The 27,113-nt window shown below is 43.6% G+C and overlaps 1 protein-coding gene across 2 annotated transcripts in view; it reads right to left on the reverse strand.

Annotated features, from left to right (window-relative positions):
• The window catches only part of LOC128425396 (semaphorin-4B), a 49,278-nt gene extending 23,105 nt beyond the window's left edge, over positions 1-26,173 (reverse strand). Inside the window, exons 1-2 of one of the 2 annotated variants that reach the window (XM_053412007.1) lie at positions 25,876-26,173; positions 11,947-12,393 (exon numbers count right to left, since the gene is read on the reverse strand). In XM_053412007.1, the coding sequence (XP_053267982.1) occupies positions 11,947-12,067 (121 nt within the window). In that variant the 5' untranslated portion in view covers positions 12,068-12,393; positions 25,876-26,173. Of the gene's footprint in view, positions 1-11,946; positions 12,394-14,639; positions 14,882-25,875 lie in introns of those variants that run through there. The other variant, XM_053412086.1, reaches the window with a different exon arrangement.
• Between the last annotated feature and the right edge of the window lie 940 nt (positions 26,174-27,113).

The raw sequence follows: 27,113 nt of genomic DNA on the forward strand, positions 1-27,113 counted from the left end.
TGCAAACAAATGGCCCATCTAACGCTCGAGGCACTTTGGCAGGATGCTCGTCCTCGCCTCGTGGGAGCGAGAGCCAGCTGCGCAAGCTCCATCTTGTCCAAAAATCAAATCTTAGCCTCTCTCCGGATCAACAGCCCTCATTCAGCTCAAAACGCGGTGACATCTGGAGTCAATGAAGAGAGGGGCCTGTCATTAAAATCAAGGGGAGGGGAGCACGAAACAGAAAGAGACTTCCTATTGTCATCCACGGCTCGTTCAGTACAGGAGGGAGAAATACACGTTTTCCCAATGTGGAGGAAAAATGGTTTTATTTCAAAAGGTAATTTAAGTCTGTTAAAAATGTCGTAACTGCTCATAAAGAGAGATGCTCTCGGTCCCGGTGGACCCAGCAGTTGGCAGACAAAGGAGAGCCATCTCGTTTCTCAACAGGGGGACATATCATAGCTGTCATGGCTCCTCTGGGTTTTGGCTATTCACTGGAACCAAAAACAGCTTTCCCTCTGCATATTAAAACTCTCTGACATAAATCACAGTGACATCCTGTTAGACAGACAATGAAATAACGAGCGGGGGCGAGCCGAGCCATGAAACTTTAAGTTCGGGAACAGGCTGGTTAGCTGAAGGGGTGGGAGTGCTGACCGGAGAGAGGGGACTTCAGGTCGGGTTGTTGTAATCAGGAAGACAGGCTTGAGATGTTGACCTATGTAGAAACATGGAGCGATCGGGAGAAGAACATTTATTTTCAAACTACTCTGCGATGTTGTTGTGATAAGAGCGGAGGGTCGAGCGGGAACAAATGTCAGCGCTGTGTCAAGATGCAGCGATTTCAAACAGACACTCAAAGCTCTCTCCTCATTTTCCATCCATGTAATGGATCTTCAGAAGTCTTCAATTTTCTGTACTTTCAGACAAGATCTCTATACCTGCTCCATATTTTGAGGTTTTTTGTCCAGGTTCTCTCTCTGACCCTGTTCAGGCCTGGTATTAACATCTGTCCAGAATGTGTCTCCTGTGATTGGATCTCACTTTCTAGGACCAAAAGTTGTATTCGAAAAGAGCAAATAATGTTGTTTTTTCCTATTTTGATCTTACAATGTGTCCGATGGCACGGTTTGAGTGTGATGGCGTCTGGGTGTTGGTGCGAGCCAATGAGAAAGAGAATGAGTAGCGAGTCGGAAGGGACTGAATGTGCACACTATCGTTTTGAGTTGGAAAGTGATGATATTGTGGCAGTGGATACAAACAATTCACTGGAGCCACAAGGGATCTTAAAAATATGTTTTATTCTTGTTGAAACTGTAGCAGGTCAGAGGACGTCAGCTGAGTCCTTCTTATGTGGCCCAGAACACATTTGCGTTCACACAGCTAAAAGAATGTGGCCACAGGCGTTCCAGTCCTCCTCTCAATGTGGGTGAGTGATCGGATCTCAGGAAGCTTTTGGCGGTGCTCACACCTGAACTTAGATCTGACCACTTGTAATCGGATCACTGAGCACGGATGGTAATACCAGGTCTGATGGACGTCTCCGATGCAGCAGGTCACTTGTGCGTTTTGACATCCTGGAAGCAGAATGCCAGGCAGCCACAGAGAGCGCCAGGGAACCGCCCTCCCCTTTAACAGCCAGGTCCAAGGTCCATTCATCACCCCCGCTGTTTAATCAGCTGGCTGTCACCAAGCTGAGACCCTCAACCCCTGCTAATGCTCATCACATCACACCTTAACCGTCAGTATGGCTTTTTTATTGTTGCTGCTAACATTCTGAATTAGCACGAGTCAACGGAGTACATTTGCCCTGTGGTTATAGAAGACTGCACACTGCAGGAGAGGCTGAAAAAGAGATTGGTGCAAATCTGGAATAGTTAAATAAAGCCCCATTTAGAGACAGTTTCCAGCTGCAGGAACAGAGAGATACCAGACCGGCACCATTCAACTGAATATCTTTTTTTCCACCGGCAGATAAAAACCTCTCAGTAATTAATTAGGTGGAATTAAATGTTGGCAGTGTGTTCATTGTATTCAATGATTCTCTCCCTCTCTCTTTTTTAATCAGTGGAGGTAATGACGGCAGAAAAGAATTACATCAGGGTTTGAGAGCAGCTGCTCTGTGATCACACAAACTTTTTTTTTTACTTTACACAGAGAGAATTTGACTCACACACACAACATGCAGCTACAAACGTCTTGAATCAAAACCGATACACACAAGGTGAAGTGTTTCATCTGTGCCAGAAAATGGTGGAATTCTTCTGTTATTGTCAGAATCACCTTCCACATGTAAAACATACCTCCACATGTTCTAGTGCCACCTGTCATTTTTGATTGGACAGCAAAGTGGGAAACAGGGACAGAACATGGGGAAGACGTGCAGTGAGGTTCGGGCCTTAAACCGAACCCGTGGCTCCTACTGGATCCGTGTGAGGTGACCACTCACTCAGCTCGTCGAGCTATTATCTGCATCACCTCAAATGGATGGCTTCCTTCTGTCAGATTCTGCAAGTTTTAAATATTATGTCTGCATAGAAGCATAAATAATACATAAGACTGCTTCTTATGCTCTTATCAGAACAAGGTTACAAAGTGCTTTACAAAATTCATGGGACGAAAACGCTGCAGAACAAAGCAAGACAAAAGAAAATATTAAAACAAAAAACATCTGTTCAAATCAGGCACTAAAAGGATTTTTTTATAAAAACAATATGAAGTATGAAGGGGGCGAGTGCTGGTCTAATCTACCCAGGCAAGCAGTTCCACAGTCTCAGGCCCTGATGGCAAAAGTCTGGTCTGCCTTACTTACCCCCCTTGACTGAAACCCCTTTTCCATTGATTAGAAAACATCCAGCATTTATCTACAGTAGGAATGAATACAATCAGCATTCACCACAGGGTTAAACACTGATTATTTATCGTGTTTGGCTCGATCACAGTGATGAAAGCATGACAAACAGGTGAACGCCCAAATTTGACAAAAGAGCAGGCAGGGAGAGATCCTCTGTTTTGGGAGCGTTTGTGATGTCGAACATGTTGCACCAGGAAAACTCGTTTACTGGCAATGGGAGAGGAGCCAGCAAGTTCACCCAAACGTTTACCAGCTCATTTTGGTGTAAGAGAGGTATGAGGAGCTACCAGCAAGTGTTGGTTGCAGGATCCTGTTTAGACAGTGAAGGAGGACTGACACTGCTGCTCTGTTGATGCAAAATTTAACACAACGTTCTTTTAACAGAAAGACCTTGAGCTAAACGTAAGAGTGTCTGTAATGTAGTAGACGGTGTTCATGTAAAAATGATCTCTTATAAATCCTCACATCTTGTTTGAATGTTAGAATAAAATGTGTAACTAACATGGCAGAAAGACCAGACCATCAAATTGCTCCTCTGAGTCACAGCGGAGTGTGTTCAGCTCCTTCACCGCTGAGCTATAAACTGAGACATCACCACAGGGTGCCGGCTCGCCAACATAATGTCTCTGAGAAATCAAATACATGCCGGCACTTTGGCGTGCATCATGTTTCGGAGAAAATAGAGCAAGGTCAAGTGATTTCTTTTTTCTAAAGGTTTAATAGCACTCCAATGGGCGGGGGCGATTGATTGGCTGCTTGGAAGACACCCGCCGCCCAAGACACTCCTAAAAGCCCTGACTGTAAACATGCCCCAGATTTACTGGAGCAGCCTGAGCCAAGTCACAAGGCAGCGGGGGCAACGGGGACAAAGGGGTTCACATGCCGGGTGGAGAGGATCCAGAGGACAGGAGTGTGTAGCGCAGCTGATATTTATCTCACTGCGAGCTCTGCTTATCTCATATGCACGACACAAATGTATATGAAAAAAAACTATCTGTCTCTGCTCTGTCAGCCGAAGCTACACTACAGCGCACAGCTTCAAGGCTCACCGTCGTGATTTGACAATGGGCTTGATAGCGGCGCTGGAGCTGCTGACAGAAGTCACATGAAGGTCACTGCAGCACTGCTCCTGCTGATATCTGGGCAAAGTGATGGTTATTTCATCGACGCAGACGACTGGCAGCCGAACGCAGCCTTGTCTCTCTGCTGCTGTGCTGGAGCGTGCCAGACATGAGGCCACAGAGACAGAGACGAGAGGGCAGACCGGACAGAAGAGATGGGTCAAACTGTTTCCACTCGTTTTCGTGTCATTTTAAACTCAATTTGAATTTAACTGAGGTGAATTTAGTCGTGCTAGTTCACTGCCTGTTTGGAATGGACTGGTAGTTTGGCCTGTGGTGATGCTGGTTGCAGTATTCTTTCTGAGACTGCAGTTCACCTGGAGAAGTTTAGCCACACCAAGTAAAGCTCTGCTGCTTGACTCAGTCCATACAACCCTGGAGCTGCTGCACAAAGAGCTGTTTACCTGAATAGTCAAAGTTCTGTGAAGCTGGAATCAGTCACTGAACTTCAAACTGGACCATCAGTTGGGTTTGTCCTGAACGAGCTGTTCTCATGCTCAGCATCAGCCGCTACAGAGCGCTGGTTGTCTGCTTATTCAAATATTATTAACATGAAACATATTGCAACCAAATCAAAACCAAATTCTACACCGCACTTACTTGGACAACATGCATGCCAAGTGTAAGCTTGATCAAATGAATGGTTCTCAGGATATGCGGGCCAAAGACAGGGATTTCTGGAATCAGCCAAAAAGACTTAAAAAAGGGAACATTTACAAATGGATATATAATCTTAATATATAATATAATACATGCAATTATTGGAAATTCACTGAAATGTGATAAAGACAAAACCTGAGGGAAGATGGAGCAGAGAAAAGAAGACTTAGCACTGGACCTTGAGTCGCATCTACAGTATATCTACAGTATCTATAACACCGAGCCATCTCATGTCTGTTATCACTGGAACCAACAGTGTGAGTTTGCTGCTATTTTGTGTGTTATGTTGTGCATTGTGTTAAAATCATACTGAGAGACAGCTGCACCTTGCAGATAATAACCAGAGCCTACCAGTGTGTAAATCCTGTGTCCACTGTGTGTGTGTGTGGAGTACACTGTTACATGTGTTAATGGTACCACATGATCATAGGCAGGGACACAACATGGTGACAACAGACCAGCATCAAAATGACAGAGTATTTGTTGGAGATGTGGGACAGTCGTGTGAAGATGAACTGAAGAATGCTGGTTCTCTGAAGAAACAACAACAGGCACACATGCCAGGGATGAGGTCAGTGCCTGAAACACAGCATCTCTTTAAAAGCAGATAACAAAAGAGCCTGACATGGTAGAGGTGCTCTGCTCTGTAATTATTGGCTCTCAGGTGTCGTCTTGATGCACAGTGGATTGGCACACCCACCCACCCACCACTCAGAGAAGCAGTGGATGGAGGGCAGCGGCCTATCAAAGCTGAAAGCTTTCGAACGCTGGGCTCGCTGAGATGTGGCAGATGAGAGGGGGATTCAAACACAGACGGCAGAGGGAGAGACAGAGAGTTGGTATAATTTCCTCACTCAGTATTCAAAACAGACGTGCCCGTGCTTGTCATGTGTGGGATGACTCTTCAGCCGCTCTCTCTATCATACTCCTACACTCGCTCTAGAGCGAGAGACAGTACATGTCACTGGTATCTCACACACACACGCACGCACGCACACACACACACACCCCTCTCACTGTTCGCTTTGTACTTTCACAGTTTTGGCGACAAAACAGGAGCTGACAGAGAGCGACATTTAGTTTCAAATGGAATTTACTCATGTATTTGGTGAAGTTAACTGTATGACTATGAATTTGAGATTTTAAAAAGCAAAAATGTTCATTCAGTTAATCAATGTATCAACCAATCAATCAAAATGTATTTGTAACAGTCTGCTATAAAAGGATATTTTGAGAATGTAATTTTTCACTTCAATACATTTTTACTGAAAGTTGCATTCCACCCATAAACAATGCACGTGTCATAGTTACTGCTAATGTGAGCTTGCTGTTAATGGAATGTCTTTTTCCACTGAGGTAAACATTGATTTCTCTCTGAGAGAACACCACATGCTGTTCAGTTGTCTGGTTGACAGAGCTGCTGCTCCAGGATCTGCTGCTGTATTCAACTTGTTGCTCACTACAGAAACTACAGGTGTAGAATTCAACCACAACAGAAATCTGCAGAACAAACACTCTAATAATCTAATATTGGGCAGCTCCTGACGATCCATATCCTAATCCCCTGTCCACTACCTCAAACGTTTTCTATATTACTGTAGTTACTTCTGTCCTACTTGCACACAGAGAAAGATCGGCTTGATAAATAACCTGGTATCTTTGGTTCAGCCAAGTGGACTTGAGGAGAAAAAATAACATCTTTTATGTCGGCACTGCAAATATCCAGATCCAGCTGGCGTGCACATGGCTGCAGATGGTTCCTGCTGCAGCCAGAATCCCATCAAAGCACACGGCCACACAACTCTGCTGCTGTTCCTCAGTCTGCCCACTTGTTGATTCTGAAGACACCAGTGGAGCAGGCTGTAGTTTACTGAGATCTTTCACTCTGGACTGGGGCTTTTTAAAAATCTAACAGTTCTACTAAAGCATACACACAACCCTCTACACTGTGTGTGTGTTTGTGTTTGAGAGAGAGATTGTTTTTGTATAACAGTAAGGAATTTGTGAGATTCCTCTTATCGTGGAGAAAATAATGTAAGTCAGAACAGGTAGACTGCTCTTTCTCCTCAGGAAGTTTGTGCTGTGTGCACGTGCACGCACCCACACACACACTAGGATTTCACAACATTATTGATAGCATAGTGTACATGGGCAAACAGCAAAGTAAACAATAAAACACGAGGATTCACACATTCATAAACCTGTAGCTAGTGCGAACAGAGCGAAACACAGCACATTGTTCCCTGCTAACTGCTGTGGTCTCATTTGTCCTGTCACAACATGAAGCATCCCAAACGTTACTGTGCTGTGCTGTGCTCAGTCTGTCTCACAGACACATTGACCCATCTGTCATAGTTGGACCAGCCCTCTGCAGCACCTGCAATACTCCTGCCCAGATGGCACCAATATCCCTGGGCTGCAGAGGCACAGACTCATTACAGTTGCCAGGATTGTGGGGAAATAGGTCCAAACAATATATTCTACTATTTTACTTATTAAACTTTATTAAGCAGAACATCCCACTACCAGGAGCCTGAAGAGTTATCTCTTCATCTTCTGCATTAGCCTTCATATGTTTATGATCATAAGGGTCATTCTGCCAGATAAGGTTTATTTTGGACAGGTCTCACTCATATAAATGAGAACAAACATAGCTCTCCTGCGTCTGTGGGCATCACAGGCACAGCAGACCGTCACCTACTGTTATGTGAAAAACATGAATCAGACAGGACTCCTATAAAATCTGAAACTTTAAGTGAATCCCTCAGCTCAGTGTACACAGACAACCAACCAGGCCTCACAGGGACACACACACACCTCACTCTCTTTTCACACACATCCACCAGCAGGAACACAAGGCATGTGGAGTGTATTAACTTACTGGAACTGAATCAGGAAAGTTCTGAATTTTAAAGATACATGAGAAGGCCGATTGTAACCCTTTCACTTCTGCCAAGGGTGGAACCTGGAACTGGAAAATATATTGGGACACACTTATCTTCAAAGTGTGGTTTTATTATGAGATAATTACGATGGTGACAGTGATATTTTTAAAAGGAATACACATTTCATACTGTCATTTATTATATGTACTGGTTTTTTAGCGTCGATGCATTAGTGGAGAAAAATGCACATGAACAAATCTTCCATGATAACAATAGGAGCCCAAAGTACCAGCTTGTCATATTCTTTACCATCTAACAAAATGAGTTTCCACACAACAACCCTGTGAGTGTGTGTTTCCAGTTCTACCCTCAGACACACAGTGGGAGTGGTGGAGGCTGCAGTGCGACAGTGACAGCGAGTGAGTAATTCATGTTAAACCAGCTAAACATGATCAAAAAAAATGTTTAGGCGTGTAAAACGTGAGCAGAATACCAAGTAAGTCGGATATTGATTCCGCTCCTAGAGGAAAATAAAGTGCACATTGATACATTTATTCAACAGCATTTTAAATCTTCAATGTTTTGTGGAAAAAGCAGAAACACAAAAAAAACTCTCTGCTGCAAAAAGACTAATTCAGATGATCTTTTCTGTGTCGCAGCAACTTAGCAAATTTTTTGTTTTTGACCGATCCACCGCTCATCACAGGGATCCTTAAAAAAAACGCACAGTGACACTGTTTAACCTCACATTCCTCTCCGTCCAGCTCAATTACCAACTACACCGTTACTCCTCGCCACTCGCCATTTACTTCAAATCAAACGCTCCTGATGGAGATCGGCGAGGACTGAACTTTTCTGTACGTTCCCTGGAGCGTGCAGGCGACGAAGCCATTAGGACGTCTGCAGCACACGCAGTTGATGTGCTGTGATTACGCCCCATTGTTGCAGCTGTTGTGGCGTTACATGCAGGCACTTGTGAGTGCCACCTCTGCTGGAAGCCGCGAACCGAACCGAACACGCCCACTGATCTCTTTTGGGATCAGTGGGCGTGTCCCGGGCTTTAGGTGAGCACCGGAGCATGTCTAAAACCTCACGAGTATTTGGCCTGACGTTACAACCCCCCCCTCTCTCCCTCCCTCACTGCCCCTCCTCCGTTCCTGCACTGCGATCCACACACTGCCAAGGTCACCGGATTAGCATGCATGAGGGAAAGTGCACAATATTCGGCGAACATAAACCAAACGTAAACGGGGAAGGACACTGTGTACACTGAGCGTAAGCAGCGTGCTCAACAGCTCGGCTTAAATGGGCATTTTGCTTTCTACTGCACAGACGTCCCTTCTCTCGTTAAACTCTCTGCAGGAGAGCAAATATAATGCAGCCTTATTCCCAGTGACAGCATAATGCAGTTGATGCACCTGAGCTTTAAACAGGAGAAACAGTGAGCTTGCCAAACGCCCTCACCAGCTCATTAAGGTAAACTGTTTTTATTAAGTGCTGCAGCTGAATTACTTCCTCACTTGTTCCACCTGCGAGAAAACCAGAGTAAAACAAATCACCTCCTCAGCACCGAGCGGAGTTTCTGATAACCAACAGTGCTACATGCAGCACGCCTGACCAATGCTCGCCGCTTCCAGTCCCATGATCCTTTGTGCTGCCTCTCTGCACAAGAGCCATAATGAGAAACAGACAAACTCTCCCACTGCAGCGACCACAAAAACCTCCACTCATTGCACACGAGAGATTAGACCGCTCATTAGCAGAGAAGGAAGGAGCGAGAGAAGAGAAGATGGAACAAGAGTCCTCACAAAACAGCTCAGGTCGCCTTTTCCTACAGACCAGAGACATTTTAAGTGGTGAGCAGCTTCTCATGTTTAGTATCAGACGTGTTCCCTGAACTGTAGCTACAGGGTTGTTTATTGGCAAGGACATACATGGTCTGTATATATCACAGTAAATCACGTTATGATACAATTCAATACGTATTGCCATGTATAAAATGAGAGCCTAAAATACAACTTACCGTGTACCACCCATAGACTGTATATACCACCCTGATGTACATTACATATTATAGATAACTCTGCTATTATCTCAGTGCAACGTTGTCGGTCACAAAGCACTGTGGCTTCTGAGCTTATTCCATGCTTACACATCCGTTTCTCCGAACTGCAACACAACAAATCCACATCTGTTTATATCAGTGCACATTTTCCACAGCGGCACCAACGATGGTTCCCAGTGGGAGGCCGCTCTGCACCGCTGTCCTCACATTTATGTTTAAATAAAACTATTGATAAGAGGCAGGACTAATCATGCTCTATCGAGGAAAAGGGATATTGCCATAGTTAGCTGTACTGTATTTTTGCACAGCCCTATAGTTGTGTATGTGGACATTTATAATGTGAGCAATGCTGCAGACCCTGTTTATGTAAAGCTGTGTCCTTAATGAAAACAGGTTACTCTCAGTGTCAGTGATGTTTTAAAAGGATGTTCTTACACCAAATCATCAGCTGAGAAGCGTGTCGTCTCACACTACTACTTATGCTCTCCAGCCGCAATGATCTCAATCATGAATTTTAGATTAGCAACGCTCAATGGAGTTAAGCAAAGTGAGGGGGGGGGGGGAAACATCAGCGGTTTGCTTAACACTTAGCTGCTGGGAACCAGCTTTGGGCCAATTTAATCCATTTAGTTCTTTGAGAAACAAGTTAAATGGCTCAAGTATGTGAAAGGTTGTTCTGGGGGTATGAGCGATGCCAAAGTGGGAGACGGTGCGTGTGGATTACGGCACGACGCCTCGCTGAGTCGGCCAAGGAGTGAAGAAAACATCAGAGTGCTGTTTTCATAGGTAGGGAACTTCAAACACAGAAAGGCAGTGTTTATCAGAGCCCAAACACCCCTGCATCCACATAGACCTGTACTTTGGTTGTTGATGGATCGGCATATTTGCCTGCGTGAGTGCTTCTGACACCACAGACATAAAAATACAGGACCCAGAGAGCCAATTTAAAGAAACATGATGATGAGCAGTCCTTTTTTACAGCTACAACACAGGATGTTAAAAAATAAGTGTTAAGTGACACTTCCCTGAAAAGCAATTTCCCCACTCTGCCAAACAACAACCTGATTCCCCGACGCCCTCCTGCATTTGTTATAAGCTCCCATAATGCATCAATCAATTACCCAAAAAGCTGTCAGCTAAGCGACATGTTTTTTAGAATCATGAAAGCTTAATCCACAGCTATTATAATGAGGAGTGCTGCAGTGTGTGTGGGACTAGTTGCATGCAGCGGTGAAGTCAGGTGAAAAAAGGGTCCTCTACTCACTCAGTGGATTCACCAGGAGACACGCAAGGTTTCTGTTTGTGAGGTCGACTGTTGCACTCAGCTGAACATTATCAAAAAGTGGAATTAGACTCAAAAAGGGAGGAAGAGCCGAGTAATGCACGATGTAAAACAATATGTGTTGTGCAACAGTTTGTAGGCCCTAATCTATTGCACTTTGTGTGTGCGTCAGTCTGAGGAGTTGCATGTTATTTTCCGAGCACACTTCTCCCCGTCGAACAAAAACAGCCAATTTTGGAACAAAGTGACATCTAATCTTGAAATAATTGCCTGCACTTTAGAGAGGTGGGTTTTTGTAGTGCAAGCAACTTCAAACTGGCCTGTGTGTGTGTGCTTGTGCGTGCGCTTGCGTGTGTGACACATCAGGGGCCAACAGGCACTTGTACTCTATGAATACACTGTAGCAATGGCTGCTTTACTATACATCACTAATGCACGGCTGTGTTTGCTGTGTTTCTTCACCACTGACCCAAACTGTGTTATTAGGAATCTTTTAAACTACAGATCCTTGATTTCAGACAGGCATAAAGAACAAAAATAGGCTATTGCCTTCTTGACTGTCACTGTTTACTTTGGCAGCTTAAAGTATAACTGTTGGAGCCAACTTCTCAGCTGAAGACGGCGTTACCATAAATTTTGGATACTAGAATTGCCCCGAGTGACTTTATTTTTCACAATGGAATTGACCTTCATTTTGCTATTGATTACTACATATGATACTGTTTGTAAGACAGAGTTTTAAGGTACATGTCTGAGCCAACCAGTTACTTAACCTGTAATCACACAAAAATGTCATGGTTTTAGCAATGGTTGCAACAACCTAACCCACAGAATTCATGCAATCTATGGTGGTCGCGGGGGGGGGGGGGGGGGGGGGTGGGGACATCTCTCTCACTCGCAAAAGAGATTTTCGACTGACAGGTACACAGACTTGGGGGTACACTCTCGTCTGCAGCATAAACTAGGAGGTTCGACTGTTTGCATGGACAGTAAAAACTTTATGGACGATAGCACAAGCACAGCTATACAATGCAGCAATTGAACAAAACACCAAGTTCTATCTATAACAAGTCTGTCAGGTATTCATTTACACTTACTGTATGGGAAACTGATGCGCGGTGTGACATCATCCTCCGTGGCCATCCCTGATTGGAAGTAGGCGGCCAATAACAGCATAGCAGCGAGGAGAGAGTGGACAGTCACAGCTAGCGTCCACATGGTTACTGGATCCTCTTACACAGACATAAACAAATGCACGCTGCTTGCTAAGATTCCTTGGTTTTCATTAAGCTCCGGGACTGCAGAGCTTTATAGTTCCACTCTCATCTTCCCGCAGGCTGAGGAAGGGAGGGGTGAGGGAACGTGTCCTTGACTTGATTCTTGTACTCCCAGTGGTCCTTACACACGGTTAGTAGACTCTTATCACAGAGAAGACGAATCCTTTCTGGATTAAAAGCTGCTTGTTTTCATCCACTCGTAGTAGCTGTGCGATGGATCAGCGCTAAGCTCCGACCAGTGGCCACTTAGTAAAAGTCATTTTGGATCTGAGGAGAGAAGAGAGAGAAGCGGCTTCTTTAGGTTTGATCCAAAAACAAGTTTAAAAGAAAAAGATGAAACACGAGCGTGAATAACAGATCTTTTTCCAAACTTCTAACGCAACAACAAACAACTACAAAAGCAAAAAGAGTGGATAGATGTGGCGATGGGTTAATCTGGAGGATGGTGAGGAACCGTAACACAACAGTTGATTTATCTGTTCTGACAGGAAATGTTGGCATCACTCAAAGATGACCTCATCTCTCGGAGCCGACACTCTAATATTTAAGAGTTGCACACTGGTGACTCCAGCTTATTCCGTGAAGACTAAAACAACTATTTGTGCATTCAGCATTTACTGTCATCGCAATGCCAGAGAAGTAAAACTCAGCTGAAGGGGTCATGTAGAGCACCAGCCAGCAACGTAAACACACGCATCACGTTGTAGCTGGGAGGGTTAAGGAAACTTTATAATTTAAGTCTTGATTTGCCGTTTGCACTGCAGCCCACACAGTTTCTCTGGGAGACAAAGCGTCCGTTTGATTTTGTTTTAATCTCTATATTTAATTAAGCTATCATAAACAATTGGTAAGAGATAATGGAGAAGGTCCTGTGGGAGCTTGGCTCAAATTTTGTGGTATGTGGAGAAATAAATTAAAGAACAGCGACTCCCAAGACCACTCTGTAATTTGTTTCAAAGAGGCGCAGTGAACATGACTCCGACTTTTATTGGTTTCAGTGTGAGTGTGCAGATAAGGTGCACGTTGTGTAGCTATATATGCTGAGATTGTATTTAGTAGGAGGTCAGCTTTCTAGGAAGAAACCTCCCATCTGTTTCTTTCTTTTTTGTTAAAACAAAAATACAGAAGATAAATCTGTGTACCTCTTTTGAAACTTCATTATTAAAACTAGAGTGGTGCATAGCTTCGCCAAGGCCCGACAGTCTCCTTTTGAAAACACATTTTAATTCAAAAGCCTGATTATTTATCATCAATATCTATAAATCCCTGGGAAAACAACACACTATCTCGAAAAGGAAACAGATTCCTGGATACATCCCCTTAAATTGAATCCTCCCAAAATTTAAGGGGTTCTTTTTTGGCCCATATGTCCCATCCTCCCAGTACGTTTTGTGGTAATTTGTCCAGTGAATTTTTGTTTAATGATGCTAACTTATATACAAACCATTTGCAAAATGAAAACTCCTTGCGGGAGGTGATAAATCGTGAAATGATCTCTTGGTAGTTCTTAGACCTGCTATGAGTTAGTTTTTGGTACTCAGAGACAGTCTCATCAACATGTAAACACAACACTGACCTGAAGTTCTTAGCAAACAGCTGCACATCCTTGCCACGTTAGCATGCATTTGGAGTGTGGAGATTGTTTATGATCACCTGATGAATTTGTGTTAATATTCATTCTTCTAAGTGATATTTAAATAATTCCAGTTTTGCATCCACAACATGATCGACACGTCATTCACGTGCTCACTTGTAAATCCGCTGGGAATTTCCCTAAAACGTTACTCCATTTTCCAGACTGTTTTCTAGGGTTGCGTTCTCAGATACAGCTTGTCAACTAAATTTCAGGAAGATATACGGACTTCAGCACAATGCCTGAGAGCAAAGTAGTGACCCATGTTTTCTATGATAGCCACCACCGCAAGTAACACAGACACTCACATGGTACAAAGTAAACAGTAAACCAGGAGAAGCACAGACATCTTAGTTCAGTGAGCACACAACTCTGCTCCTGGGATGCAAAACAACTCACTACTCCTTATTTGGCTGACAGCGCTGGATGTCTCCCCCGAGCTCCCACATACATGGTGACGTTTACAAAGTCAACACTGGAGAGCACATGGCGTCTCTGCTTGAGAGCTTGCATCACTGCAACAACTCCCTAAAGACCTCTCTCAAATATTTACGGTCGCTAATAAATCCAACAACAGCGCAAGACAAGCGGGGGTCAGCGAGTGGCCCCTGCTCGTCTGGTGAGATGGAGCCCTGCTGAGGAGGACCTTTTCAAAGTTCTGGTAAACCTGGTTAAACAACAACTATGCGCAGGATAAACAGATTTAAAACCACATTACTAACAGGGAAGCTGGCTGGGGCTGGCAGCTCACTGACTGAATGACCTGTTTACTTTGTGGCTGGTAGCAGGCAGATTGTAGTTGACTGACAGGCATTGCTCCTCGAAAGATCACTGAAGAACAGATATTTTTGAAGGGTAGGTGGAAGGTTGTCTGTCTCACCTTTTCCGTGGCAACACCGATCGCAAAAGTTTTACTGAATAAAACTAACTTTTCCTCTCAACTCTGCATCCGTGTCTCGCTGTCACACCCTTGTCTCTCACAACTCCCAGGTTCTTGAGCAATGAACCCATGTGTCACTCCTCGCTTCACTAGCAACCGCTCCAGTGAAGCTAGCTGAGTCACGGGAGGCTTAAAACCCCAGCCATGTTCCTGTAACATCTCCCTCCTCCTCCTCTGCTGGTCCCACTCATGCCTGGTGAGACTGCAACAACAAGCATTGCAGCCCAGGGCATATCCTTATGTAACTCCAGAGGCCTTCAAAATTTTAATGAAAAGAGACGGGTGCTGCTGGAGAGGGTTGTCAGTCTCTCTGAGGAGTTGGGAATGATGAATTCTTTTGGGGTAATTCTCTATGGCTGTAATGCGTAAAGGACCTCAACACCCCTGTATTGACCTTTCAGTGTCCACAAAAGTTGTTATTCCAACAGAATCACTTTGGGCCATGACTCACAGTTCTGATGTCCAGGTATTAGTGCTCAACTTAACAGTTTAACGGCCTGAATAAATGCCATCCACATATATTTTTCACATTGATTATTTCCAGATGGCCATATTAATTACCTCCCAAACTACTTTTTTAATTCTTCTCCATCAATGTACCAAAACAAAAAGCATACCTACAGATGTCAAGGATACCTGAAAAACATTTAAACTAAAAGTTTGATAAAACTTCCAATTTCTGTGGTTGCGTTTACGCCTTCTGGTCTTTTTCTATCTGAACACTTTCCGCCACCTCATCACAGAGACATTTAAATACAAAACAAAAAGTTAGCGTGCCGAGTCGTAAATAAGTGATGTCAATATAAAGAGGCCCTTGCAGCAGAGTGTGAAATTTAAGGTATCTGGGGAATCCAAAGCACAGGATGACTCATGGGTGTGAGGCCTAAAATGTTCATCTAACTGAGGCCAGCACCTGAGGAGGACAAGACGGATGTTCCAGACCCCAGAGGCAGAGCCGTGGAGGCTTAGCAAGGGCACAAAGGGCATGTAAACTCATGTAATACTGCACTTGTTCTGTTTTCTTTTACATATTTTTGGCTTGACAACCGTGTCCCAAGAACATGCATTTTATTCAAATTAATCATGTAGAGTCCTAATCCATCGTGAGGACCAATGAAGCCCGGATCGGAAGAGAAAAAGTATTAAATATTAATAGGTATTAAATCATGATTGACAGAAAGTACTTGAGCAAAGAAAGTGATCTTATTAGAAACAACAGTTGAGGGATTTATGGGACTAGAGCTCTTTTCTGCTGCTACAGACAACCCAGTATGGTCAGTGCAACAGGACCCATCTGCTTGCCTAGGGGAGGGTCAGCTGCTGCTTGTGTCCATGCAGAGGGGATCTGGTGCCATATTGCCTCAGGCTACCGATTCATTAACCTTTCTAACCGCCCACAACCCAGAGGATCCCTATTAATACCTGCATCTGTTCACAGAGAAAAAGGATGTGACAGATACATTGGACGACGTACTCTGTGGCAGGTCATAGCAAGTTCACTAGAGGGGGAGCAGAAATAATGCTAACCACTTGGCTAGCGTGGAGTAAACCACTTGGCTTTGCGTTCCACCCCGGTCTCCCAATAACTCATCTCTGAGAAGTGACTTGTCTCTCATTTAGTCTTTGGCACAGACCGAGGCACTTATGGAGATGATCACTAGCAGCCAGGCACGACCCTGTGATGAGAGTACCATCACAGATCTTGACATGAGGCTACATTATGTTGCAGTCAGATCCAGTAACAATATTGTTAAACACCAAAGTGATGGGGAACTATGGATGCATCTTACTTTTTGCCAGGTTTAAAGGTGACTTTGTGAGAACACATCCAAAAAGGTAATTGTTTTAGTTAAGGCATGATTTAAAAGTAAAAAAATTCCACATGTGACCTTAAAAACAACATGGCCCCTTTGGTCTAAATGACTATTCAGGATTTATGAAGCCATTATGTTGGGCAAAAAAAAGACCTCAGGAGGTGACTGACAAGGCAGAGACTCCTTGCTGTGACTGTCATTATAAATCACACTTATTGCCTAGCTGAGTGGGGCAGTGCATGATTGCTTTCAAAGCAGGGAGATGGGAGGAGGGTTAAAACCCCCCCACCTCATAACAGAAAAATCAATGGTTGACCATCAAATGACTATAGCTCTTTTCAGACAAGACCTGCAAGTAAAATCCGGAAATCTGGCTACGGAGTTTACCCGCAGTTTGCCGTCCACACATGCACAACACAGCGGGAGCTCACACACACGTTCACAGCAGTAAAAAATCCTCAGGCGAGAAAGTGAAGCCATCGCAGGCAGAGGCAGGAAGTGACGTATCAACTGTGCCCCGGAAACCACCTGGTTTTCTTGACAACACAGACACCAGTATCGACTCTTATCACCTCAAACTCTCTTGACGTCTTCATTTTGAGATTAATCTTCTTTTTTTTTTGTGTGTGTCACATGTTAGAATCGCATCAACCCCCCACTCGCTCGCGGTGAATCCAGCACGGATCCCCTGCTGTGTTCACATTGCTGACTCTCCTGACTTCTACTAGCCAGGCGGAGAAACTATGCAGATGATCCGGAGCATCTGCCTCGCCTTTTCGCGTTCAGCCCACCAACCGCCTGAACACAATTTAGTCCATTTGATAAAAAAAAAAAAAAAAAAAGTTAAATCAATGATGTAGGGCCAGTACAGGCACTCCACGGTAAGTAAACTATTTTGGAACTTTTTTTATCCTAAAATGGAGTCTGGGTCCAGGTTGGCGGCCACCTATTAGGTACAGCACTGTGCATAATACATTGTGTGAACATGGGTTACCACATGTACTCTCGTCCAGCCCGTAGACGTAAGGGGAAGTGGAGATGCAGGTTTCGGCTGAGCCGCTGTTCCCAGCACCATGAAATAAGTCTCCTAAATAAATCACGACCAGGTTAAAAATAAACTGTGAAAAGCCCTCCCGATAGCAGTGGAGGCAGCAGCAATTGTTTCCTGAGTTGGCAGAGCACATAGTAAATTCATCATCACAGTGACTCAAGAATTTACACAACGTCTATGTATGAGTCAGCATGTCTGGGTGAGGGAGCTCAGTGATAAAGAAGATGTTTGGTAAAAGATGAGCAGTGATGACGTCACCAACAGTAAACTAGAGGAGCCACACAAATCAGAAGAGGTGTGATTTCTCACATGACTTTCGTAGAGAATACATGAGAAATCTCATACTAACATTTAGTGGAGCGTAAAAAACGAATTGCTTTCTAAGGAATGTATAGGAGCTTCTGGGTAATACACCTATCAAAGACAAATCTCCAGGATATCCTCTCACAGCAGCTTTCTACTAGTTTTTAATATGGATGCACCACATCGCCATAACTCATAAGCTGCACACAATGCATGTCCTGGAAAAACATATTTTCATCAAGATACTGTTTTGTTTTTGCTTTTAAAAGGAAATACCCGCAGAGCAGGAAGTTGAATGCTGACTAAATGTAAACATATTTGTTAGTTTTAAATGGCAACAGAAGAAAAATAATAAACAATTATCAAGACTGAGAGCAAAAGTGGCTTGATTTTTGTTTACACACACAGGAAAATGATTTCATATCATCTCTTCAAAATAATTTCTACCCTGCAGGTAACAGGATTTTCATTGGCTCTAAAACTGAGGCCTCAGTGTCACTGCACAACAGAAGAGATTTGAACTAGGGATAAAATAAAACTTTTATGCAAGCTCCAACTTTTTAGGTCTATAATATGGAACAGATGTTCACTGAAGAGTCGGGATCTTTATGCCTGAAGGCAAACTTCCTCTGAAAGAAGCAAATTTGTACAAATGGCACAAGGAGGAAAGAAAAAACGATCCGACTGCTAATCAGTCACCATTGATTCAACATATCTCTCTCTCCACTTCCTCTATGCAAATGATTTCTCTTAATGAGAGCAAGACGACATAAGTTGCCAGACAGTAGATCGATTTACTGCTTCCCCCTGGGTCACAGAGACTGTGAAGATTTTATTAATTAATCAGCAGATCTCAAAAGCTACCCAGAGACTTTTTGACTGTGTACTTTGATGCAAATAAAATTAAAACGTGTCTCTGAACATTTTAAGCGATCAACCCCCGAATGCACTTCTGAAAACTTTTAGTCTTATCTCTGAATTAATTATTCACATGATCCCAGAGTGAAAAGAGACTTTTCCCGACATATATTATTAATTATTCACAGAATAATGTTCCTATTTAGGACAGCATCCTGCTGTGGCATTTCACTGAAGCATTGATGATGATTTCAAAGATTATTGTAAAATAAAACAAATGGTCGTTTTGCCCCCCCCAAAAAAAGAAGAAACAGTGCACCAAACTAAATCCCATGATGCTCAGGTCAAATCAAAGCCACATCAATAATACTCAGGCTACATCCATGCTACTATGTTTGTGTCAGGTAAACAGGAATCTCTATAATAATATCGTTCATCTCCTACACATGGAAGCGTATCATTGTAAAATGCAGACTTTAACTGCAAAGAGCTGTTAGCAGAGACATGGGGGTCAGCAATGCTTGTATTTGATTATCCATGTTGAGGTCTATGCTGGTAGCCGAGGCTAACGCTGCTTGTTTTCTTCTCAGCGAAGGCTATGTCATCGCATCCGGCCAGACTAAAAGCTGTGCGTGGACACCAGGCCTATCCATACCAGAGTAGATGCGCTTTTAAAAACATAACAGTATTGATGTAGCCTGACTCGTTGTCACTGAATAAATAAGGATATTTTAGCATGACAGACCAATATATGAGAAAACAATCTGGGATGTTGACCCATGACCATAATCACACCATTTTAATGAAGTTATAAAAGTGCATATAAAAACAGTCCCTGACTAATCCCCCTCTTTGCATCAAGCCGTCTTCACATGTTAATCAGGTATATGGCCCTGAATATGCCCCAATTGGATTTGCATGACCCTGAGCATCCAGACAGATCTGTGTTAATTGTTTGACTACAGTACGTGCACTGTTTCCGTGATCCCGACATGTCCGTGGCTCGCAGTCTAAAGGTGTTCATTAAAATGCAGCCATGACCTCAGACTTTCCTCTGCGGTGCCTCTTAGGTTAGCAAAGAGGGCTGGATTTTCCGTGGCATCTATCCCAATGTGCTAAATCTACACTGCGTTGAAATAAAGGGCAAAGACTGAGATGTGACATTATCAGCTCCATCTTATGAGCTCACATGGGATCTGAAGAATTGTTCAAACTTCCTTCTTACATTGGTGTACATACTGCTCAGCTCTGCCGCGCAGGAAAGAGCAATTATCATTTCAAACGAGCGAGTGAAGCACAACTGGCAGAGGAGATAAGTGCTTAAAGGAGGGATGGGGTCACCCTATTCCCTCTGATACAGACTTGCCCTAGACTCAAATTATTCTACCCTGACGGGGGAACAGTGGAAGAGCGCTTCTTGAAAGATTTGCAAAGCATCAATTATGAATTGTGCATGTCAATCAGGGTGCCGTGTGATAGGAGGCATAATATCCCAGACTTCTACGAGATCATAGTCCGGTTACAGAAACTAAGGCCGTTTTCAGACATGGACTCTGGTACAATTGGGTCCAAACCTTCTACAGATTTTACATTTCACATTTGAACAATGCAGCACAAGATTGTCTGAGTCAACAGGGAAATGTCCAGAGCATTCAGGTGAGGGTAAGCGCCTGGGTAGAGCATGCAGGAGGCAGGATATGACGTATAAATCCCATCTATTTGTTCAGAGCACATCAACACAGGCGTTAGCCCTTATTGCCAAAAGCTCTCGAATTTGCTCTGTATTTTCATCATTGTCTTGTTCATATGGCAATTCTTTCTTCATCTTGATATATTTGTTTTCTTCTTCTTGTTTTTTCATCTTTCACATGTTAGAAACATCAACACGCCCACTTGCTCACAGTGAATCCTGTGGACATAATCCAGCTGTATTCTCACATGGGCTCAGTCGGACGTTTACCAGGGTGCTGGTAGGAAACATTCAAAAGAATATCTGAAGTAACTAAGTTGGACATTTGCATCCTCACATACAGCCCCTGATAATTTCAGGAGAAAGTCTGACGTCCAATGCATGTATGTAAACTGTACTTTGGAACCTTAGGTGATGTGCGAGCCACTCCTGAGGAAATCCCTTCGTTGGATTTAAAGTAATTGCTATTAGACTATAAACTCACTGGAAAACAGATTACACTAATCTCCTTTTGTTTAAAAGGTGCTTCTGGCTTCAAATACGTACTTTTATCCACTTAGACTAATGATGAAGTGTGCTGACCAATCAGGAAGGGATCTTGATTAGAGGCGAACATTTTTCCTCGGGCTGGAACACCACAACAAAAAGAGACAAAAAGAAGTTTTAAATGTCCAGTTGCTTGCGCCTCTACAGCATGACAGAATGCAATTTAATGATTGTTCAAGCCATCAGTGGTGAACCCAAAAAAAAAAACGCATATCATTTATTTCCCTGCCTCCCTGGTGTCGTTGTGACTGATAGAGGACCACTGTTGCTATCAAAGCTGCAAATGGCCGCAACACACAGCGTCTCATTCATCGGCCGTGCTGATGATGAAGTCAGGGGAGACCGTGGACAAACTCTGTGGCGTGACAAAGGAGAGTTGACGATTTACAGTCTTGTAAACACACAATAGAGGCCTTTGTGAGGTCTGGACCACGCCGTGTTAGCATCACAGTTCATCCTCTAATTACGCCATCAAATCCACAGACTTGGCTATCCGTAGCAGGTTATTCATCTCATGATTTAAACATGGAGTTGGAGGGGAGCACGATTAATCCCCGCAGTTAAACCGATGTGAGGACTCATTTCCTTACAGGTTTTGACAAGCGGGGCAACAGGATTTAAAAGCGAATCTGATGACGATATTCTGGCTTCACCTTTTCAGACCCACAAGTACGAGTGTCGACGACCACGACCACGAGCATTGACCACAGGACCGTTCACGTCACATATCCCGAGTGGGAACATGACACAGTTTGTGTGAGTCGTTTGTCTGGCTTGTCACTTGAAGGCAGGTGGCAGTTTACTCCCAGCAAACATGTCGACTTCAAAGAGAACAGCTGTAGCACTTCTGCTTTGTTTACCGTCAGGTAGGAGATCTGTCTTTGTCTTCACTAGCAGTTGCCGCCAATAAAGGAAGTAATAAGTCTCCCCTGGCAACTCTCCCACTGATAAGAGCTGATACACGGTGCAGACGAGGAATGGGGTCATAATGAATTTGTTCCACTATAACAGTTAAGTGGGGAAGTAATTGGAAATGATTATTAAGATGGCCAACATTACGATTAATTGATTTCCACTTTAACTGCAACAGAAGAGAAAATTAACCCATTTTTTAATAAGCAAGGGGCTGCTCGCAAATTATTCGGCCCGGGAGGAAACGTTTTCTTTCTCACTAAAAACTAAGGGTTACGGAAAGAAGTCATGTTCTCCAGAACAGACTACTCCCTTCAGTCTTTAGACAAAAATACAATACTCCTGTCCACCCTCGATGATTTCCATACAGTCTCTAATGTCACTGGGGTTCTCTGCACTAAAGCATACTTAAATTGATTTATACATATGGCTTGTATTGACACACAAAGTGAATTAAAATGTAATATTAACAGCAGCATCTTTATTCTGTTCTAAACAATGAAGCACAGCTTTTCTTCTGCAAATTTCCGATAACGTTCCCCTTTCTGCCACATGAAAGAAAGCACACTCTTTGTTTTAAAAGTTAAATTATAAAATATGGACTCTCAAGACAATCTTAAAGGCAAATAAAAACACAATAACTGTATCCACACCAGCCCAGAGCTCTGAAATAGGAGCCTGTGGTTATCGGTGTAATTCACCAGGAAAAACACATCTGACGTGTCTGAAAAGTCTGCTTTCCATTACAAAGTCACAGTTTATCTTTTTCCTCTTCATTTCTTTCAAAACACGGGAAGGAAAAGGGAGAAGACGTTTTGTTTCTCTCTGCGGAGGAACACGTTACATAATACTTTCTCATACCAGGTCAGCCACCTCAGATCAAGTCCACACACAGGTCACTTGAAAAACTGACTTGTGACTGACACTTGTTGCACAGACGCAGAGAAGTGAGTAAAGTATCCACACCAGTCAAAGGAAAACCTGGGTCTGTCACTGCCCAGCTTTATTATGGGCTGTGAACACATCAATTATAAGTTTACTATATATCTAGTGTAGCACTAATCTGAGTTTATAGTAGCTATGCTGGTGACCTCAACCATTACTTCTCTCCTGAATCTCACACATACATGAAAATGATCCGACTGAAAACAAAATGTATAGAGTAGAAATGATCTAAGAGGTTCAGTCTCCAGCATGAATACTGCAAAAAACACATTAAAGTCATAAAGACTGTGTAAATATCAATGCAGCATTTCCCTAAAAGAGCAAAGATACAGTGTCTCTATCAGCACTGGGGTAATTTAGTTACATATTAAGGTCCAGAATGAAACCATTACCAGGAACTCTGATATGAAAAGAAGTCCCATATGTTTTCCTTGCTACAACATATTTGTTTGTGAGGCGAATGCTAGCGTGGGGATCAGCAGGATATAAAGTTGTAGAAAGGTCAAATTAGGAAAATGAATTTACAGGCTAATTAGCATGGCCTGAAAGGAACCTGCCTGCAGAGATCTCCTTTGGCCCGACACCTCCTCCCCTGCAGGGCCTGGCCAGAGTTTCTACAGGACCTGCAGGTCATTATCAATATGAATGGCCTGGTAACTGGTACACAAAGCTGTGCACAGACACAGCAGAGACAGTCAGGAAACAGGGCCGGAGCCAGGCTTTAGTGAATGCAAATGTGAACCATTAAACCTTATCGCCCATGTGTAAAAGGCGACGTGTGACTTTTCACAGTTGAGGCTACTAGAACTTTCACAGGTTCCTTAAACTGAAGCTGCCAAATATCCCAGCAGCTCCAGGAACATTTGCATTGGATCTTTAACACATTTGAGGTTCATCCCAAATAAAAAAAAAACTTTTGAGCTCATGTGCACAAACTCAACTGAGCTGGCCCCATGCCTGCACCGTCCCTGGGTACAGTCTGGCTTCAGCCCAACCAAACAACCGTTTCCCACGTCTCAGCACAATACGCAAAGCCGCACAGGGACCCTGGATGTGCGAGTCCCATCAGTTTGCACTGATCTCCTCTGGTCCCTGTGGACACTATGTGGGATATCACTAACTTTTAGGGAGTTTAAAAGCACCAGTGTTTCCCCTCCCGGGTTTCCACTTCCCCTCCAGCTCTTTTACCACAAGCTCTGCACATGCTGACCATTCCTCTGAAGTTGTTACAGTGGGTGGAGTGCTGGGTGGAGTCTGCGTGTTTGTTTTGAGTGTTTGAATGTGTGTGTGTGTGTGTGTGTGATAGTGTGGGTGGGGGTCTCCATGTGTGGACATTGGGTCTGTGTGTGTGTGTGTGTGTGTGTGTGTGTGTGTGTGTGTGTGTGTGTGTGTGTTTCAGAGAAAAAAGACAGGGAGGATGGTGGGGAGAGGGTGTCAACATGCTTTGTAAGTGCCTCTGCACATTCGTTTACAGAAACAAAGCCCGACTATCAGTGTCATTAGTGTTATTGATACACCATCACACACTGGAGAGGGGAGGAGAAGAACAGCAGAGGCCTGGAGGGGAAGGACTGCTCCACTGGTCATTTACAGTCTGACTCCTGTAAGGCATACCAGCACCATGTAAACACTGAACGACGCTCGGCTCTCTACGGAGCCCCCGGAGGGTCACGGCGAGAATTTGTTTGAGGATTACTTTTGCGTTCCCTTGCAATATGTTGTGTCTTACTGAGGGAACAGCGGGCTCAACATATTCTGGAATATCAATAAAACTCGCAACACTGCAGCAAACTGTGGGAATGGACTCTGGTTGAGAGATTTACAATTATCCCAATACTTTTCTTCTTCTGTTCTTTCAAAGACATAAGCAGAGACTTTGGCTCAGTCTGCATTTTCTGTCTAAACCCTTCCAAGCACAACATGACAGGAAAAATGTTTTTGTCCCCTGTCCCTGACACACATGGTTGTTGCGTATTTTTCCTGATTGCAGACATGTGCAGTGTAAAACACTAACAAACAAATAAACAAAAAAAGACTAAACATTTTTACTTTTTGACCCGCACCTGGCCCAGCCTTTTGGGACCAAGGCTCGACTAAAACTTTGAACTGGGCATGTATGATGATATAGTGCTACAACTCAACAGACATGTTTATATAGTTAGTGACCTTAAAGTGGAACATGTACCATAGCTCCAGAGTTCTTACTGTATATATTGTTTCATGTCCGATTGTTGTGTTATGCCCAATGCACCAATCACACCAAGGCAATTTCCTGTATGAGTAAATATACTTGAAAATTAAAAGAATTCTGATTCTGATTCTTAGAAGTAGCCAGTACGGTGATCCGAATTGGAACCTGTAACGATTCTCAAGACAAGTGGATGCACATTTGTGCATCGACGATGAAATATGATGTTGTATGATGTGAATAGGAAGCTGTTGCAAAATAACACAAAACTATAACAAGGAAACACAAAAGGTACCACAAACGTTTTACTCTAAAATAATTTGCAGTGGGACCCTTCAGGGACTATGTAGGTCTCACAGTCTGTGGATCCTCCAGATTTGCTCCATCAGCTCAGAATAAACCACACATTGTCTTCTCTCTCCTCGTGAGCCTGGAAATAAACACAGGTGCTTCATCCAGGATCAAACCGTGTGTACAAAAGCAGATTGACACGGGAGGTCATCAGAGTTAAATAGTGTTTGGAGGAGAATAACATTAAAAAGTTCCAGAAAAACACATGGACCAGTGTTTCTGTAGGTGTGGTGGAAATAAAGCCCAGAGCCACTGTGTGTTGTTAGGGCTGGATGGAAGCAGCAGCTGTTTGTCCACATGGAGACCGAGGGGTCAGTCCATCAGCCTTCACTACAAAGCTGCATCACATTATCATTCTTCATTTGCAAACAGGCGCATGGACTTGACCCGAGCAGCCCCACGGACCACACGCAGGAGTCAGATCAACGCGAAGCTTCGATATATGAAAAGATAAAACACCACCAATCAAATCAATCCATCAGAAATACACGTAGGAATAAACCCTCAGTGCAACTTACACGCGTGTGGAGGCAGAGAGTTAGTCCTCTCGTAACAACGAGATAAATGCGCCGATTCCAAATGTTACTCCGCTTCTCGTGTGTCCTCGGTGTAAAAGGTGTGAGACCTGGAAACCGGAGCCGCGCACGGAGCTGGAGCCTCAGAGCCGACACCCACCCGCCCCGAGCCGCTGAGCAGCCGTCCGTGGAGCCGCGTGGAACTGAGACCGTCGCGAACAAACAAGTCCGAAAGAAGAGTTAAATCCGTAAAGTGCGCCCCGGCTGCTTCGTAGACCCGAATGTGAGCGTGGAGACCATCCTCCTCCTGGTCCGTACGTGTGAAGAGCAGACGCGCCTCCTCCTTCTCCTCAAACCTCCAAACTTTAGCTCCTCCCACTGCACACGCTGCTGAACCCACACACCGAGGAGGCCCCTGTCCGTCACAGTGGGATCCAAGCTTTCAATGTCCCCTCTTCTCGTCAGAGAGAATGGTTCTAAACGAGCCTGCAGGTGTTCATGAATCATGCAAAGATACATTTTCTTTGTAATAAAATGTTGCAGGAACTCCTCTGTACTAAAGCAAAGGCCCTTACACTCTTTTTGGTCGTCGGTCAGACTATTAGGAGCTCTTAGAAAATTCAACTGTTTTTTGAGTGTTTTTGTTATTCATCGTTTTATACTAGTATCGATGTTGAGGGTTAGTGCAGTGGGTGAAAGAGATCAACACCCTGCAAATTAAAAAAATACAAGCAAATAGAAAAAAACTGGTGCAAATTAAGAAAACAACTTCATCAATTTGACGACATACATGCTGCAAAAAGTCACAACACATGCAAATACAGAAAAGCAAAAAACAACACCGGAAATTTTTCCAGGGGACCCAAAAAAAGTGATGAACCTGCAGTTCAACGCTCTGTGACATCTGCCGCTCATCAGTGGTGATGGAACTTCACAAAGCATCAAGATTATGACGTTTTTATCCTAATTTCACTTTTTGTTTCTATTTGCAAGTGTTTCTTATATTTTATTTGCAGTGCGCTGAGCTCTCTTGGCCTTGTTACTGAGCTGCCAATAAGAAAACACAACAACATTCGCTCATTGCTGACTTGATGGAAAACATTGGCCACTTATTTGTTGTCTTCCCTTATTTGCCATTGTATTTTTTGTTTTTCTTCTTCCGCTGTTGTTTTCTGACTTGCCGTATTGTTTTTTTTCTTTTACAATTGTATTTTCTTCTGCTGCTCTTTCCTATTTGCTGT

The sequence above is a fragment of the Pleuronectes platessa genome, chromosome 1, assembly GCF_947347685.1.
Source record: "Pleuronectes platessa chromosome 1, fPlePla1.1, whole genome shotgun sequence".
Lineage (NCBI taxonomy): Eukaryota > Metazoa > Chordata > Actinopteri > Pleuronectiformes > Pleuronectidae > Pleuronectes > Pleuronectes platessa.